Source organism: Phaethon aethereus (assembly GCF_964289735.1).
Source record: "Phaethon aethereus genome assembly, chromosome: 9".
In the NCBI taxonomy this organism is placed as follows: Eukaryota; Metazoa; Chordata; class Aves; order Phaethontiformes; family Phaethontidae; genus Phaethon; species Phaethon aethereus.
This window is the reverse complement of record NC_138585.1, coordinates 3,289,265-3,306,852: the sequence shown is the minus strand read 5'-3', so window position 1 is coordinate 3,306,852 and position 17,588 is coordinate 3,289,265. Positions and strand designations below refer to the sequence as shown.

Here is a 17,588-nt window from a genome sequence, read left to right as displayed (position 1 = left end):
CTGCACTAACAGTATGTGTTCAGAGCGCAGGGGTCAGCACAAAAATGAGTTAACGTTAATAGCAGTTAACTATTTTTGAACGTTCACCCCACATGTGATGAGATTTCGCTAAACTGTCTCCGTGTTTGAACATCGGTCAGCCCTACGCCCCTCAGCTCCGAGAGACTTGTTTTTCACGTTAACGGGCAAGTCAATAATCACAATTCATCGGCTCCGTAATCTCACTCACGTTTTGAAGTAGGCTGCAGCAGCCACATGGTCCTATAGAGGAGGGAGGAAAGTGGGATGCTGCCAGCTCCCACCCGGAGCCGGAGAGACTCCAGACCATGGCTATCGAGCCGACTTTGTGACAAAGGCAAAATCCCGTGCTCTGGGCCGGCTCGGCAGGCTGGCACCAACGCCGCTACACCCGAACGCAGCAAAACGAGTTTAAAGAGTCACCGGTGCCGTTCTTGGGTGCCAGCCGGTGCATTTCTTGCTCAGGAATTGGCGAGGAAAACCCAGCAGGAACACGATGGAGGTGAAGCGGCGTAAGACGGCGCCATCCTCCTCCCCCGTCTCGGAGAGGTGTCTTCGTGCCCCGCGCCTCGGCCGGCGCCAGCTTCAGTCTCTCAGTCCCTTTGTCCGAATCCCCCCGTGGCGGCGGCGGCGCGGGGCTCACACCGGCAGCGCTTTGCCGCGGCGGCGCAGTGCGGCGCCCAGGAGGCCGCCGAGGCGGCGCAGGCCGGCGGCGCCCCCGGGTAGCGCGGCCAGGAGCGCGGCGGCGGCGGCGCCCAGCTGGACGGCGGCGCCCAGCGCCGTCAGGAGGGTGCTGCGCAGCCCCAGCGCCGCATAGAGGGTGCCGCCGAGGGCGCCGAGGTAAAGGAGGGAGCCGCGGCTGGGCTCCCGCAGCAGGCGGACGGGCCCGCGCAGCAGGGCGGCGGCGCCGAGGGCGCAGAGCGAGCCGAGGGACCACAGCAGCGCGAACTTGCGGGCGCGGAGCAGCAGCAGCGGCGCGTACAGCGCGGCCAGCCCGAAGCAGAGGGCGGCCAGCAGCAGGCACAGCCCGCTCCCCGCCAGCCGCTGCCAGCGCGACAGACCCGGCAGGCAGGGGTCCGCCTCGGCCGCCCACGGCCAGCCTGAGCCCGAGCCCGAGCCCGAGCCCGGCCCCGAGCCGGGCGCCGTTGCCGGGGGAGCGCCACGGCCCGGCGGGAAGGGGTTCAGCGGGCCCAGCCAGGCCCCCAGGCCGCTGCCGCTCCCCGTCTCCTCCTGCGAGCAGCCGGCGGGAGGCGGCGCGGGGGCCGCGCTAGAGCCGCCCGAGGCAACGGCCTTCGACTGCGCGAGGTACTCCTGCAACTGCCGGCCCAGGTCCGCCATGGCGGGGCCAGGGACCGCTCGCGGACGCTACAACGCGCCGTTCGCCCGCCCCGCCACCATCTTGCGGACTAGCTGCATCCGGGTTACCGGCCATCTCCGGCGGCCCGCCCTCACGTGGGGCGATGCGCGTGCGCCTGGGGCTGTGAGGGCTGAGGCGGGCGGCGCGCTGCTGGCGCGTTCCCTTGCGGCGCAGGCGGTCGGAGCCCGCTTTGCCATCTGAAACTGCTGCTTTTCGCCTGCTCGTAGTTTTAAAGGAAAGTCAGATTTGTCTGACAAAAGGAGCGGGGAAGCCTGTCGGGCAGGGGGTGCCAGGGGCGGCTATGTCGCTGGTGCAGGGAGAGCCCGCTTCAGCTGCTCCTGAAAGGGCTTGGCTGCGAGTGGTTAACGCTTTTTGGTTTCAGCAGCTGCAAGGAAGATGGTGTCACAGTCAAAATGTAAAATGGTAAGAGAAAGATGATATTTGAGGTTGATACAGCTCACAGATAGCCCCACAGGACGTAGCAGGCGAGAGGAAGGATAGCCTGGGGTGACGGCCCAGTGGCTGGGAGGTGGCTCGAGGCCGACCGCTGCCCTGTGCCGTGCTCCTCCTGACACCCTTGGCAGCCCCTGGAGCCTCCTCACATATTCAATCCAAGTAATCTCTGCTTCTCTCTAAAGCGGAGCTGCAAGAGTAGAGACATTATGTGTTGGCACCCAGAACCATTACAACAGGAGAGGCTAGAGATGCAGAGAATGACTAAGAGCTTGTCTGTTTATTACTGTGTGCTCAGCCAAATCTGTTAAATCATTGGCTGTTTATTAGTAAGATCACCTGTTACCCTTTCCTCACCCAGCCGTTAAAGCAAAATAAGAACATCTAACTCAGCTCTCCACCCTGGTTTAAATAAGTAATAAAAATATCAAATGCTAATTTAACCTATATGATTCTAAATGTTTACTACAGGGTTGAAAAATGAGATGTTTGGACACCAGGAAACAGAGCAGAGAGTTTCCATCATCAGTCCCAGGCAACAGTATACAACAGATACAACAGTATCTGTAGCAATGGTGAGTCACACCTTACCAGACTACCTTACAAGATGCAAATAAAGTTTGAAATCACTTTTGGGCAGAAGTTCGCTGCCCCGTTTGATGGATCACTTTAGCATTGATAGCATGCCAGAGAACATAAAACTCTTTAACTGCTCAGGACAAAGTTTAAGCATTGTCAAGAAGGGATTAGATGTTACTGAAAACATCACGCTTGGAGGGTCCTTGTTGCGGAGCACGATCCCTTCCCTTTTGGCAGCAAAGGATGCCATCTAACCGCTTTCAGAAGATAGCCTTCCAGACAGGTCTTCTGCTGCCCTAAGGGTAAAACGCTGCGAAGTTGTTTTCCCCTCTCCTTGAGGACGTGCAATGAGTGTAACAGCTACTTGCAGCAGGCAGGAAGCGCGGCTTCTTTGTTCATATGAAAAAATGTTACGTCAATGAGGTATATGTCAGATACAGCTGTACACCAGGTAACGGCTCCGTGATAAAACCGCACCGTCAGCCTTTTCCCCTCTCCCTCCCGGGCTCATAGGAGCTGCCGAAGTGTTTACTACCAGGTGGGCCGGGGCCGCCCGGCAGCAGCTTTGGCGGCGGGGCAGGAGCCGTGCCTCGGGGCGGAGGCGGGCCTACTCCGCCACTTCATTACTCAGTATTTCTTTCCCTTTATAGGAAAAGTATGCGTGGGGCCGGGGGGGCTGCCCTGAGTCACCGGGGGCTGCGGCGCCCGCCCACGCCCAGGGGGCCCGGGCCGCCGGGCCGGGGCGGGGTTTCTGCTGCCCGCCGGGGCTCGGTGGGGCTGGAGCCGCTCCGCCGAGCCGCGCGTCCAGCCCCGCAGCCCCGCCGCCACAGCCCGGCGCCGGCCGGGGGCGCTCCGCCATGACGGGCAGGTAAGGCTGGGGAGGGGGGAACCTGGCTGGCGGGCCGCGGTCGGTCCCGCGCCCAGGCCCCCGCGGGCTGTCGTTGGCTGCACCGCCCCTGTGGCAGGCGGTGAAGGGTCGGGAACAGTCCCTGTTTGCTCTGGGTTAGACGACGGTGTGCCCGGTAGGAAGCTGTCGGGGGAAGAAGTCGTTTTCCTCCTGCCGGGCTCAGGCGGAACCGGGCACGGTGCGGCCGGGGGAGGCCGGCGCCCGCACCGCCTCAGGGCAGAGCAAGGGCTGCTCCGCTGTGCCTTACCCCTGCACGGGCAGAGAGCCAAGGGCGGTGGGAAGAGCAGAAGCAGAGTTGGAAGGAGCCGTTGTGGATCTGGGCAGCGTCTGCCCAGCGGCCAGGCTCCCCGCAGCCGCGTGGTGCGGCTCAGGCGCCGGCAGCCAGCTCCCGCTGTGCCCCCCCCGCTTCGGAGCCCTTCTGACCCATCTACACTGTCCCTCTGCCCACACGTTCAGTCTGCTCTTCTTCGGGCTGGCCTTGGAGTTACGTGCTCCAAGAGCTGTTTAAATCTGGAGCTTGATTCTCCTCCCACGCTGTCTGACACCGGAGAACTCTGTAAAGCCACCTAATTGACATGTAAATGAGAAAAGCAGCGGGGAAAGCATTTATTGGCATCTTCCGTGGGTTTGCACAAATGCTTTAGTATCTCCTATCACTTTGTTCTCCCATCTGTAAAACAAAACCCAGATGTTACAAAGCAGTTTGTGAAAGTAAGCTTGCTTTTGTAAAAGGTCTTGAAGATGAAAAGCATGAAGAAGTAATACTAAAATTACTAGGGTGCCTTTTGTAGGATAGTCATCGTCTGGAATACTGTTGTCATTATTGTAATCCTGAAGCGTTGCTCTTCATGACTAGGGATACCGAAATGGATCCGGAGTAGTTTGTGTATAAGTATTCCCTTCTCTTTTGTGTAAAGTCTTGATATTTGTATTATGCAGCTTCTTATGATTATTCGATGTTGATCACATTTGGTGGGCTGATAGGTATGAGAACGTGCTGAATAATTGTTATATCCTCATCTATGATTTGGGTGTTATTTTTGCTCTATATGATGACAAATTGACATTGATGGGTGGTTGTACATGCTCAGAACACTTCTGGGTTTTGCCTCCTGTCTTTAGATTACTTTGTCTTTTCTGTCTTAATGGTTCCTTTTCTATTCTTCTGACATGTGAGATAGGTGTGTATTTACAAGTTTGCATTCATTGCCTTACAACTAGAGAAAGACTCAAGAGCCTTAAATGTTCACAGGTCATGGGTACCCATGCAGCTCCTAAATGGGGACGAGGTGGGAAGGACCTGGGAAGAATTGTGGCTGTATGAACCCAGCTGATTTTATTTTTATAGGCTGTGTTGTAGTACTGTTTAAAAAGACATATTTAACTCAGGTGGAGTCACTCAGCTGCAGAGGACAGTAGGAAATGCCTGTGGACAGTAATGCTTGTCATCTTCTTTCTGTGCTTCCTCAGGAACCTGCCTCTTAAGGTGTAAGACTGTATTCAGTGAGAAGCTCTGACATGAAGCGTGAGGCTTGGTGGAGAGTATCAGGGTAGTTGAGACACTGCCGAGTGTGCAGCTCTTCAAAGTAGTGCAGTATTTCTGTCTGCTTTTCCTCAGATGTACTTCAGAAGGCCGTTAAAATGAGCAGGCCTCGGCTTTAGTTTTTGAAACGTGAATGCAAGTGTTATTTAATTTTTTCATAAATGTTTGTCCTGGAAAGTTTGTAAGCTGTGAAAATTTCTACATATCTGTCTGCTGTCATTCCTAGGACAGAATGATTAACTGTTCTATCAGAGGCGTTTATCATAGCTGTAATTCAGCTGACTTTTTCCTCCATAATAGTGTAATCCATTTAGGGTAGCAGCTTCCCAGCAAAACAAAACCTGTACTTTTCAGTGTCTCTGAAACAGTGCACTACTCAGGACCTTGCATGACCAATGCCATCGGACAAGCACTGTGTTTAGTATTGTTTTCAGGCTGGGGCAGACTCCTAAGTCATTAGAAAGAATTCAGCATCGAGAACGTACTTCCTTAGATCCATCTACAGGTCACTCTACTCAACTGTGGCCAGATGTTGTTCAATGTTTGTTGTGTGGTAGTTCTTAAAATCTGTTGACATGATACAATCAAATGTTTTCCAGCTTTTGACATTCAGGGTTTTCAGGCTTCTGGGAGGAGATGAACTGTTTCACAGCTGGAGCATCCCCACAATATTGATCAATGGGAACCTCCCAGAGCCAGGAACATGACGTAAATCTGGTCTTGAAACTGTTGACACAGGGGAAGGGAATGATTTTGTTGTGTTACAGTGTGTTAAAGCAAGGAAGACTGCAGAACATGAAGTGCTGACACATTATTCTTTTTCACTTCACCTTTCTTGTCAAATAGAAACACAAAAGGACTTGCTTCTAGCTACTGTGATTACTGATGCATTATTAGTAATTAAGATAGGTCAAAAATAACTCTATTTTCATTTTTAAGTGTTCTGTCCCATTTAGCTGCAGAGGACGTCTCCTGAATTTAAATAGCTGCAGTAGTTTGATTTACTGATTTTTAGCATTAGGGAAAAATATAATTCCAGAAAATACAAAGAAAAATGTGCACTTCTATGTATTCATAGAAGAAAGTTATTAAAAATAGATGACCATTTAGCAAATGAAATTTGAATATTATTCGTATCATGAGTTACGTTGTTACAATGTGAGGATTGCATTTTGTTAGATAAAACACCTAAGTAGATCATTGGGATTTGCAAATAGTAATTCTGACTGCCACATGTTGGCAGAGCTATTTTATTTCTCTGTGTCCTGACTAAAGTGGCTTTTATAGTCCCTAATTTCAAGAGCAGTCTGTGGTTTAAAGGGATGCTGTTAACTTACTCAAAGAAAAGGTGATTTTTATTTTATTTTTTTATCTCTGTTGCAAATGAGATCCAAAAATAACAGGACAGAAGGAAATTAGAGACATATATGTTATTTTAGTTTTATTAAGTTACATGTTGCTTAATTACACTTGGAAATAAACTCTGTACAAGAGAGAATGTGTTCGATATAAAAATAGTATGTTTCTAAGCAGCCTTTCTATATTTTGCAGTATTGAGAAATATTTCATGTGATTTTTGGTGCTTTTAGAAGTATACTATGGTGCTTCCTTACCAATAAAGAAATGAAGACTGCTTCTATAATTTTTATTTGATGTGTTTCGTCCATCTCTCCATTTTGATTTTTGCCTTTTTTAGGATTGTTGGGGTTTAGGTGTGAGTGGATTGGTTGGTTGTTTGGTTTTTGTTTGTTTAGGGTTTTTTTCCTACTGTGGTTTGCCCTGTTTTCTTTGTTGTTTTCGACGGACTTATTCCTAAGAAAGAGGATCAGTGAATGACCAGTGAACAAAACATTGTCAAATGCCCAAAGTAGAAAATAAATCAGAATTGAAGAGGGTTTTTTTAAGACTTTACTGCTGTGGTGTTGATTAGAAAACATAAAGGTAAAAAATGCCCGTGCTATTCTATATTGCCTTTAGAAATTGCTCTAATACAAAGTCCAAGGAAAAATGTTTCCTAAGGGCATGTTTCAGGGCATAATTATTTTTGTAAGAAATTTTTGTTATCACTACACTTGGTCTAATAGGGATCTGGATACGCCTATGTACTTCCTGCAGTCAACAAAAGAAGAACAGCTGCATTTACAGATACGCTTATTGATTGTTCCTAATCCAGTTGAGGTAAGAAATAAGAGTATATTATTTTCAATTAGGCTAGCATTTGACTAGATGCTTTTTAATTCAGCAGAGAGCTGCTGCTGTGCATGTGCTCCATTTTATGAAGCAATTGCAGGTAAAATGGCTTGAAGGAGGAGGAGGGAGTATAAAGGTCGATAATATTAAGAAAGGTTTTTAGCACTGACTAGAAAGTACCTGCATCAAACTAAGAGATGTCTCATCTCTTTGAGCTATAAGCAGCCATTTCCACTCTTCTGGGTTGAAAAATGTGGTTTTCATCTTATTATCTTTCCATCTAAATCTGCTCTCTGAGGCTTTCTAGATAAACTTTAACTTATCGGAAGGTCCTTAGTAGTCTGTTTGGGGGACATAGAGGTGCTTTTCTGGGGAGAACAACTTGTCAATGCCTAAAAGAAGTCTAGCTGCTTTCTTCTCTGCTTTGGCCCAGAAAGTAACCAGCTGTAAGATTTTGGCATCGACCCTGTCTCTTAAAAACGATCTGTCAAGAAAGAAAGGAAAACAAAAATCACGCCTTTTCACTCTTTACGTGCAAGGCAGCAAGAGGGGAGCGAGTGTGAGTGAGCTTGTGTTGAGGGATGGGAAGACAGAGTGGTTATTGTTTTGATGTTTTTTCCTTCAATTCCCTCATCTTCCCTTTTGAAGAACAGTCATACTCTTCTATGGAAGAGCAGTTTAAAAAACAATAAAATCACGTTGTATGAGTCAGAAGGCTAAAAGGTTGGGTTTTTTGAGAGAGAAGGAGATTTTTTTAGCTGGATTGCTTAAGATTATAGGAGGTTAATGTTGCGGTGATTTAATATTTTGCTTTGTGCTAAAAGTAAAAAGGTGATTTAATATTGCATTTTAAAAGTGGTTTATTGCTCTAAAATTTAAAAGGTAAGTAAAAACACCCAGTATGGAGGACATTTTTCTTCTTCTGTTCCATTTATATCATAAAGAAGAAACGGATAAAGCACACATGCAATCTGAAAGAAACGATAGTGGCAGATGGCTGTCAGAGGTCAGAAGCCTGAAAGTCCCAACGAAAGGTGGAGTGAACGGTAGATTCTGAGGTTACTGATTTCTGCTTTTGAAAGTATGATGTTCTTTATTTGTGCCTGTTCTGCTGGGTCCTGGTAAACCCTTCTGTTTCCCTTTAAAGGACAGAAGGGATCTCTGCTGGTTAATACTCATTTAGTACTTATGAAGTCATCACTTCTCTCATTTTTTTTCCCCTCTATAGCTTGCCAGGATGTAGTCATGGAATATATTTCACTCTCATGCTACAAAAATGCTTATTTTTTTTAATCATTTACTAAAAAATAAATCGTTGGTAATGACTCGATGTTTTTCATGGTGATGCTGATCAAATGACACTGACTCAGATGTTCCCATGCTCCACTCTTCCCTTTGTTCTCTTAAAAACTGACTTCAGTATTCTCAAATTCTCTCTTTCTACCCCCCTACAGTGAGCTGAGCCATTTGTGCTCTGTGATCCTCTGTCTCTCTTGCAGGGGTGGGTGAAGAGGGGGAGCGGTAGAAAGGGCGAACTCCTGTTTGAAGGCCGTGTTCAGTTCCCAGCAGAGAGCTCCGGAGGCTGGAATGCCAAGTATGTTCCTTCTCTCTGCTTCTTGACCCTCCACTGTATGCCGCTTCTGCCGGCTGGAGTGTGTCCGGAGAATAAAAGTCTTTGTGGTTTTGTTTCTTGGACTATGCTTTATCCAAATGGAAGGAACAGTTCTGTTGTTTGCAGTATCCTTAAGGCATCGCGGGATGCAGGGGACCACCTTAGAGATGCCAGGGTCAGATACTGATGTGCAGTAAACTACAGTGTTTGTTGTCAGGAGATCTAGTAATCTATTTTGCTTTTCTGTATTTCTCTGTTGCTTTGGTCAGAAAGTCTTAAGTGGATTAATTACGTGAAGACTCAGGGTTTTTCTTCTTAATCTCACTTATGAAATTCACACAGATACATTATGCAAGTCTAACACAGAAGGAGTTGCTGGTGTAGACTCCTCGTATGTTGGCTTAAATAGGTAACTACTAATGCAATACAGGAAAGAGGTTGTCTGATCTTTGAGACTGTAGCAGAATGGCAGACGAATCGCAAGAAACAATGCTCGAGCAGGGGTCTGTGCATCCTGCTTTAGCTCTTCTAAAATGTAAAGGCAACTCCCAAAAGGAAGGTGACTCACTGAGTATCAGTGTTGCTAGTGTTCGCTCCAGTTGTCTCTCGGCGTTCCCCTTCACAGTGGCATTGGGTGCCATGGCTGGCCTGAGACTTCGGGGGCTGGCATCCTCCAAGCTTTATCAACGCCGGCAGGATCGGCTAAGTGGCACAGGGTCTTCCCTGAGCAACAGGACAGATACAGCAGCTGGGATACGTGGGTATGTCTCTGAGATGAAGGGAATGGTGGTGTTGAAGCATTTTCCAGGGTTTCATAGATGTTCGTTTTTGGTGATTGGGCTTTTTTATCTAAAGCGGGAATTGTCTGCACACAGCCAGAGGGGATGAAGTCTGTTTATTTTCATTTCCAAGTAGATTACGAAGGAAAGGACTTTCCTGATGAGAAAGCTTTCAGTTTTTAACAATAACAGGAAAGCAACAATGGAGAACCTTTCCCGTTTCGAAGCCCTACTAGACTGTTCAGAACCGTTAGTGCTGGTGGTATTAATGGTAAAGTACTGTGGGAATAAAGAAATGGTGAAAAGCAGTAATTTTTCCAAATGTTGATAAAATTCTACTGTTCCTTGATTTTTAGGGCTCAGTAGTCCATTTCTTCACCTATACTGTTAATAGCAAGCTTGTTGATTTTAGTTTTTGTAAATAACTCCAGCAGAAACTGCAGCTTTGAGTGTAGCTGCTTCTTGAGATCATTGAGAACATGTCAACCAACGCTTCTTAAATCTGCCCAGAAAATGCCATTGCTTGATCATTACTTTTCCTGTGCTTCAGATTAAAATATTACTTTACTTTTTCATTGCAGTTAATTTTGGGCAGGAGAGAAATTAACAGGTATTAAATAAAACTTAGGTTCTTGCATTTTGGGAGAACTGTGAGCTGCAGCAGCAATATGGGATCTGAAGTCTGTGTCACTGGGGAGAGCAGTGAGCATGCAGGAGAGGAGATTTTTTTTCTAGCAGAAGTTTTGAATTTCAGTCTTTTCTTAGCAGGAGATAGACCTGATGCTCGCCTGTAATTGAGCAATTGGTTTGGCTTCTCAGTTTGAACTGTGGATCCCTCACTAGAACCCTACTTTTCCCAATATTTTCCTTTTAGCCTATAGCTATTAGTTGGTAAATTTTCAATTTTTCCCACACAAAGTTGTGGGTGTGAATGTATGAGAATTTAGTGAGGAGGGGAGTAAGAAGGTAGTGAAAGAAATGGTGATGCCATTGAGTGGAGAGGATGCTGTTCAGGAATAGTGAGAAGGGACCTTGTGAGAGGGGAAAAAAAAAAAAAAAAGGCATTGAAATAGCAGCAATGGAGCACAAACCGCAGTCTGAACTGAAGATAGGAAGGATGAGGAGATAAATGCTCAGACATAGTCATCTCACATTGTTAAAATGTAGTTTGCTTTCAGCTATTTAACTGTGTTTCACTGTAGCCTCTAAGAGTCTTCCAGAAAGAAGGTGAAGGCACAATATTTTCTCCCGTGATCTCCAATTATTATTTTTAATAATTTTTTTCTGAGTTTGTAAACACAATGGAGATTTTTCAAGCCTTGATCTTGTTTCTTTAAATTAGAGCTTAAAACTGTTTATTAAGTAGATGTACTTAATCCTCTATGCAGAAAGAATGCTCTTTTCTGAACAGCATATTGTTGTGGTTTAACCCCAGCCGGCAACCCAGCACCACGCAGCCACTCGCTCACTCTCCCCTGGTGGGATGGGGGAGAGAATCGGGAGGGGAAAACTGAGAAAACTCATGGGTTGAGATAAAGTCAGTTTAACAGGTAAAGCAAAAGCTGCGCATGTAAGCAAAGCAGAACAAGCAAACCGACAAAACCAGCACACAAACAGCACAAAACCAACAACCACACACAACTCGGCCCCAGCATGGTTTTGCAGGAGAACAAGGTTAGTTCTCGTTTGCCTTCCATGTCGGCTAGATTTTAGGAGCTGGAGCGTGGTGTTTGGAAAATGCTTATCTGTGCGAGATCTCTCTTTTTAAACCCATGCTCTTAAGTGTGCTGTGTGAGGCTGCTAGAGGACATGATCTGGGCAGCACTGGCATAGCAATGCTGACAGTAATGGTGCTCTAAACGTACTGCGTCGGACTTGGGCACCTTAGTAAGTCTAGGAGGAAGCCGGGTACGGGGATATGGTGCTGGGTAGGAGAATGCTCAGGGGCTGATACGGAGCCGTGTTGAAGGAGAGAGGCTGTGTATGTATTGCTGTGGTGACACGTGTACGGAGCGAGGCAGACCATGCTTGCGTATTAACTATATGCTGGCAGGATTTTTAATAAAGCTAAGCGGGTTCAGAAGAAATAAGTTTTGCAGCTGGCAGAGTGATTTAGGGGGGAAATGTCTAGATAGGTAAATCGAATACATTTTTTCACATCATAATTCTTGAAGCAAAGTAAGCATAAAGCCACATATTTTGGTTTTACTCAGCAGATGACAGTGCTAAAGATTTATTCTGCTTGGGAATTTTGTTTCCTGAATTATTTGTATTTTATCCATAGTTTTTGAGCTACTGATAATTTTTGCTTCTCCTCTCTGATAGGTCCTGGTAGTTTATGTCCTTTCTTCAGGCAAATGAGAGTAATCCAAAAGTAGTATTGCTGCTAGTTGATGATAATTGATGAACGCATTTGGGAATGATCTGTCTTCTCAGTGCTGCTAAACAAACATATTTTAGCTCCTTTGAGATAATGGAAGTGAAGAAGAGGAAGACTAAATGTGTGTAAGAAGTTATTTATCAAATAGACATTGTGGGTGAAGTGGTGCATGCTTAATAATAAAAGGGTGGTTTTCCTTTTTTTTTTTAAAACCTGTACATTTCTTTACGTTGATGTTTCCCTGGGCTAACTGTGTGTCATTTTAAGAAGCTGGTCATGGTTTACTGGAAACAAGTAATGCATTGCATTGAGAGGGACTACCAAGTGCCCGTGGCATAGGATTTTTTTCTCTCATTGCTGCTGCTGGCCTGAGGTCTACCTGATTGTGGCTTCCCCTGCACGCCAGCCGTATAGACATTGTATTCTGTTCTCGGCTGAAATGTGTGAAGGAGTGGAATTTTTTTTCAAACCCCTGGCTTCTACTAATAGCAAATTGCTGTTGCTGGTAGGCCGAGGAGAGAATGAGGAGCTATAAAGATTTTTTTTTTTTTTCATATTGTGACCATAAGTTGCATTTGTATGTTTTTCTTAATTTTGGTTATCCCTGTGTAGTAAACAAGAATAGAAAGTGTTTATTTCATTGAGACATTGGGAGCTGCATGGTTGAGGAAGATATGCTGGGAGAAATGCTATTCATTTCTTATTTAGCCAGCTGAAAAAATATTTAAATAGGGAATGAACTGAAAATTCAATGCCCGCAGAAGGAGAAATGCTGAAAATGTTAAGCTATGCACATAGTTTTATCAAATGCACAACAAATCATACGTTGAACAAACGGGAATATTTTTTGCCTCCAACATTTTATGACAAGTTTAACAATAACTTTAAAGAAGTTGAATCCATTTGGGAAAGTTGTACAGATAAAAGTCAATTGCAGTGAAGAGATTTTAATTTTAATGGTAAAGGCAGTTGGCTGTTTTTCAGCAGAAGTTGATGAACTGCTACCCTTCCTCTTTCTTTTTTCTTTATGTTAGTCATTATCTGCGAAATTAATCATAAAGTCTCGTATTGTCCTGGCAAATATTTTTTTTTTTGTCTTGTCAACATTAAGGACTTAAAGCCACAAATCCTCAACATGCTATGGGGGTGGGAAGAAGCCCCTCTCCTGGAGTGCTCTGATTTTTATCTTAGCTACTGGCATCCATGATGTACACAAATGGTGATAGCTTTCCAGTTTTTTGACTTTTCACTATCTTAGGCATCTGTGTATGTACACATGCTAGGAATGACTATGTAAATGTTACCATGTTGTGATATCTTCTGTATACACTAGTTTCTACTGGTAGACCGTAATGAGCGGAGAATACCTTTCTAGGATTCCCTAACATAGGTAGGTACAGTGCCTGTCTGCTGAGGTTTGGACAATGTCCTGGGCTCTTGTATCTTGAAATACTGTCTTCCTTTCTTTTTGTAGTACCTGTAAGGTTTTTGGTCATCTCTGTATTAAAGTAATTCATTCAGCATTGTGATGAAAAAGAACTCTCTTTGACACTAAAACAAAAAAGCTCTCAAGACCAATTAAAGAAAACTGATTTTTTTTTGGACCAGACTTTTCTGACAGAAGCGCTCCTTGCGCCTGCAGTTCCATTCTTGGGCCTGATAGAGTTTGGGACTCTTAATCCGTTCTCCTGGTTGTCTAGTTGTCTGGTTCATACTGTCTTGCATCCATGTTTAAGATACTGAATTCTACTAATGTAAAGGCTGGAGCTTCTGTTGTACTCTCTTAGCAATGCAAGTATTAGATTTGGGGGTTTTTTTCCCCTCAACCTACTCACCAGTGCTAGATCCCTGTGGACAATGTTTAAAAAAGGAGGTAACAGTTATAGAAGCTGTAGCATTTTAGCCAGCTTCCTTGGTATTAAAGTCCAACCTTTTTTTTTTCCCCTGTAGTAATACAGGCCCAATTTCCTGAATCTGTATGAGAACATGATGTAAAAACATGACATATGCTAGCCCAAATATATATGAAACTACTATTTTTAGAAGATAGATCCATATTGGTTTCAGTGATATAAAAAGGTAAAATGCTTTCAAATCTTTCTATAGCACCTGTACCAGTGGCACAGAATGGGTCTCCCAATTAACTCCCACTTCTTAAAAAGCAGGAATTTTTCTTTTTTTTTCCTTCTTTTTTTTTTTTCCCCCAATTTGAGAGCAGTGCTGATACTTCATAGTAAATAGTTCTGAGAAGTCAAAGCATGAGAAACCCACACCTAATTATACTGGTAAAGAACTAATATCTGTAAATTAGGTACTTTGACAAAGATGATTTGTTAAAGATACGGCACATAATGGCGAAAGATTGGAAAAAGCATTGTTTGAGCACTGGTATTTTTTGGGTTTGCACAGGACAGGGTAACTTCAGGATGTTGAGCAGGTCATCTTTTAATAGCCTTTCCTGTCTTTGTGTCACCAGCTTATTGTTAAAACAGAGGAAGATTCTGTATTTTACCAAATTGCAAAAAATCAGCGAGTGAACAGAATACAAGAAGCAGTACATATTGGCGACTGTCCTTTGCAGGAAAGATTCGGATCTAAATATCTTACGATTGACACAGCAAGTCAAACATTCGTGGTCACTCTTGGCACCACCATCAAAAGGATGGTTTTGGCGTTGCTCTTCCTCTCCCCATGCTGCTGGCAGAAGTGTTTTTTGCAGCAGTGTAGTAAACTGAATCATAAAACTGCTCTGAATTAAACTGTCTTCCCTCCCCCTTCCAGCCTTGGTTAATTTTAACCTTGAGCTGGTTGAATAAATGCTTGGGTTTGCACAAGGAAGGGGGCACACAGGGGTGTGTAGTTGACGGAGATTAAGAAACTATGGCATACGTGAAAGTAAAACTTTTGAATAGATGCAAAGTTACACCTTTAGGGCAATGCCAAAGTTGGAAATTTTAGCTTGAGTGTGAAAGAATAAAATGTCTGAAGTAAAAACGGATGCAAAGTCATGAATGAAAAGAGTCCAGAGAGGAAAAACTCAAGCTATGATTATCAGAAAGCCACAGCTGCTGGTTACAGGAGACACACTGGTCAGGAGCTGATGTGTGATTTAGTTGTCTCTTGTACGGCTCTCCCCAACAAATTTTAACTGGGTTACAGTTGAGGCAGAGGACTATGTTATTTTGTGTACAGGTTCTTCTATTTTATTTTTTCCTGGACTAATAGTTTCTCTCATGGATGAGTAGCAAGTCACAATCATTAGCTCATTTGCATTGTGGCGTTTCTTGGACAGCTCAGACTGTATCACAGTCATCTTTCTTAAGCCTTTACGGAAATCTTGTCAGCATCAACCAAGCTCTTCTAGCTCAAACATTTTGAAAATTTTTAAATGTTTTCCATTTGCAATTCTTTGAAGTGATTGTTCTATGCTGTTTTGCAAAATCATTAGTGATTTTTCACTGCGTATTGTATTCTGTTGCTGAAACAGTATTGGAATATCTTCAGCAAAATTCCATAGCTAGGAGTTGGACCTTTTGCATCATCATGCATCAGCAGAAAGGTAAATAAACTCTTGGGACTCTCTATATTCTCTTGCTTTTGCGAATGAATGAGATAAAGTAAATTTTTGAGAGTTAAAAATTAAATCCGAACTTGTACTTCAGGATGAAGGAAGACCATGAGAACACAGAACAATAGTGCATTTGACTCTTGCTCGGAATTTCAATTTACCAATAGATTTTACATTGTTTAGAAGTTAGGGTTTACTCTGGGGTTACTCTGTCTTGACAACCCTCAAATGCCGGTTTCAGACTCGAGGCTCCTGAAAGTCTTATGAGTAGGTCCCTACGTCTTCGCTGTCTTTCTCACCAACACAGCCATGGGACTTCCGTCAGAATCTCTGCTGGGTTAAGTATGTTCAGTAATGTTTGGTGTGAACTTGCACTGTTTCATACAGGAGCGTGCCTGGGGAGATTGCAGGCTGTAATTGCTGCGTACTGCCGTTGTCCAGGTGTAAGCTCTGTTCTTGCAGAGTTCAGCCAGCAGGAAGTTGGTAGTGGCAGTGATGGGTACTGTTCCTTCCCTAGAGTGCTGTTAAAGTCCATTTGAAGAAAGAAAAAAAATCCAACAGGATTTTTAAAATGTTGGATTTCATGTTTATAAAGCAAAAAACCCAACAAACACAACCTTAGATCATGCTTTGTTGTTAGTGTGTAGGGTGTAATACTTGCTGTTGTGTAGGAAACGTACTTGCTGGAATGCTGTTTTGCCCGGTTTTCTTCTGTAACCCAGAGGAGCTTTTTCACTGATGTTAACGTGAGGCTTTCCTAACCGTGGCTGTTGGCTAGCTCAAGTCCTGGAATTCAGGCATCAAATTTTTCAAGAGGGAAAAAATACTTGATGGGGAGATTATATTTTCAAGTCCTGGTACACGTTTGCATGATGTAAGTGAATGAGTGGCAATGGAAAATTAAGTCGATTAGGTCTCTTAGCTTTGCTGCAAACACTGATGTTTTGTGTTGACCTATTCCTTTGGTACTTTGTCAGGATAAAAATATTTCTTTAACCTATGACCTCTAGTTTATGAAATTACAGGATTTCCTGCTTGTCTGTAATTCCAGTCCATGTCTGTTTTTTAAAGCTCCTTCGTACTGCAATAAGGAAACAAGTTGTAACAAATTTCTACTAAATCAGTAGTCCATTCTTGAAGTTATTACCAGCTCCCTTGGTCTTTGCCACACTTGGAATTGCAGTGGCAAAAAGAAAGTATATCTTTACCCATCGGTCACTCCAGGTCACAGCGTAGGCTATTTGTACAGGCTGCAGATGTGGTACGTTTGGCTCCGCTGAGCCAGCTGAAGCACAGGGCTGGTTTTGTTGTCTCAGGAGTATGAGGCTGCTGCCTGCACTGCTGCCTGCACTGCTGCCTGCACTGCTGCCTGCACTGCTGCCCGTTCGTTCTAGTCATGCTCGGAGCACAAAGCCCTAGAATACAAATGGTGGCGTGTTTTTATAGGAGTGTCTCTGACCAGAAGGAGGAGAATCTTCTGCTACTGGAACATGCCTATTGAATTCCTGTTCTCTATGAAGAGGTGTGGAAAGTAGCATGTCAGCTTGTAGAATAACACTAATGATGGAAATTCAGTTCAGAGTAGATTTGAATATAAGAAGAAAGAAAAAAACCCCTTTTAAATCAAGCCATCTTTCATTTTGCACATATGTTATGTGCTTCAGGAAAACTAGTACACAAATATTTCGGAGATTTTTAACATGCTGGAAATTCTTTATACTCCCACCTATAAAACTGCTATCTTTCCAATCATAGAATTCAGAAGGTGCTCAGAAGGCATAAAATAGTTTTTCTATATCTAAAAGTGTAGCAATATTGAATTTTTGTATTATTGGATAGTCTGGTGGTTAAAAGAAAGATTGCTTTGCCACAAGAAACTTGAGACTTTTTTCCTTATAATTTTTCCCTCCCTGCTTGGACATGTGATAAACTATTTTAAAACTACATTCTCTTAGTATGTAGACAACTTAGATTACCACGATGGCAAGCATGAAAATTTTGTTAAAGCGGTTAGGGTCGTTCTGCATTTTAGGGGAGACAGAGGAAACTTCCTTTACATGATTTGTGAGTATGTCTTTGGGGGTTTTTCAGCCTCACTTTTTGAGGAAATGAAGCTGATGAATTTGCCAAGCCAGCCAGGGAGAATTCTCTCTTCCCGTACCGTTTTAACACTGACAGTTTCAGCTAATTAGTCAGGAAGAC

General features: G+C 44.3%; 1 protein-coding gene across 1 annotated transcript; it reads right to left on the bottom strand.

Annotated features, from left to right (window-relative positions):
- Positions 1–657: 657 nt before the first annotated feature.
- Positions 658–1,356, bottom strand: SFT2D3 (SFT2 domain containing 3; the record flags this gene model as incomplete). Its single annotated transcript, XM_082003547.1, has 1 exon — positions 658–1,356. The coding sequence occupies one exon, from the start codon at positions 1,354–1,356 to the stop codon at positions 658–660; it is 699 nt and encodes a 232-aa protein (XP_081859673.1).
- Between the last annotated feature and the right edge of the window lie 16,232 nt (positions 1,357–17,588).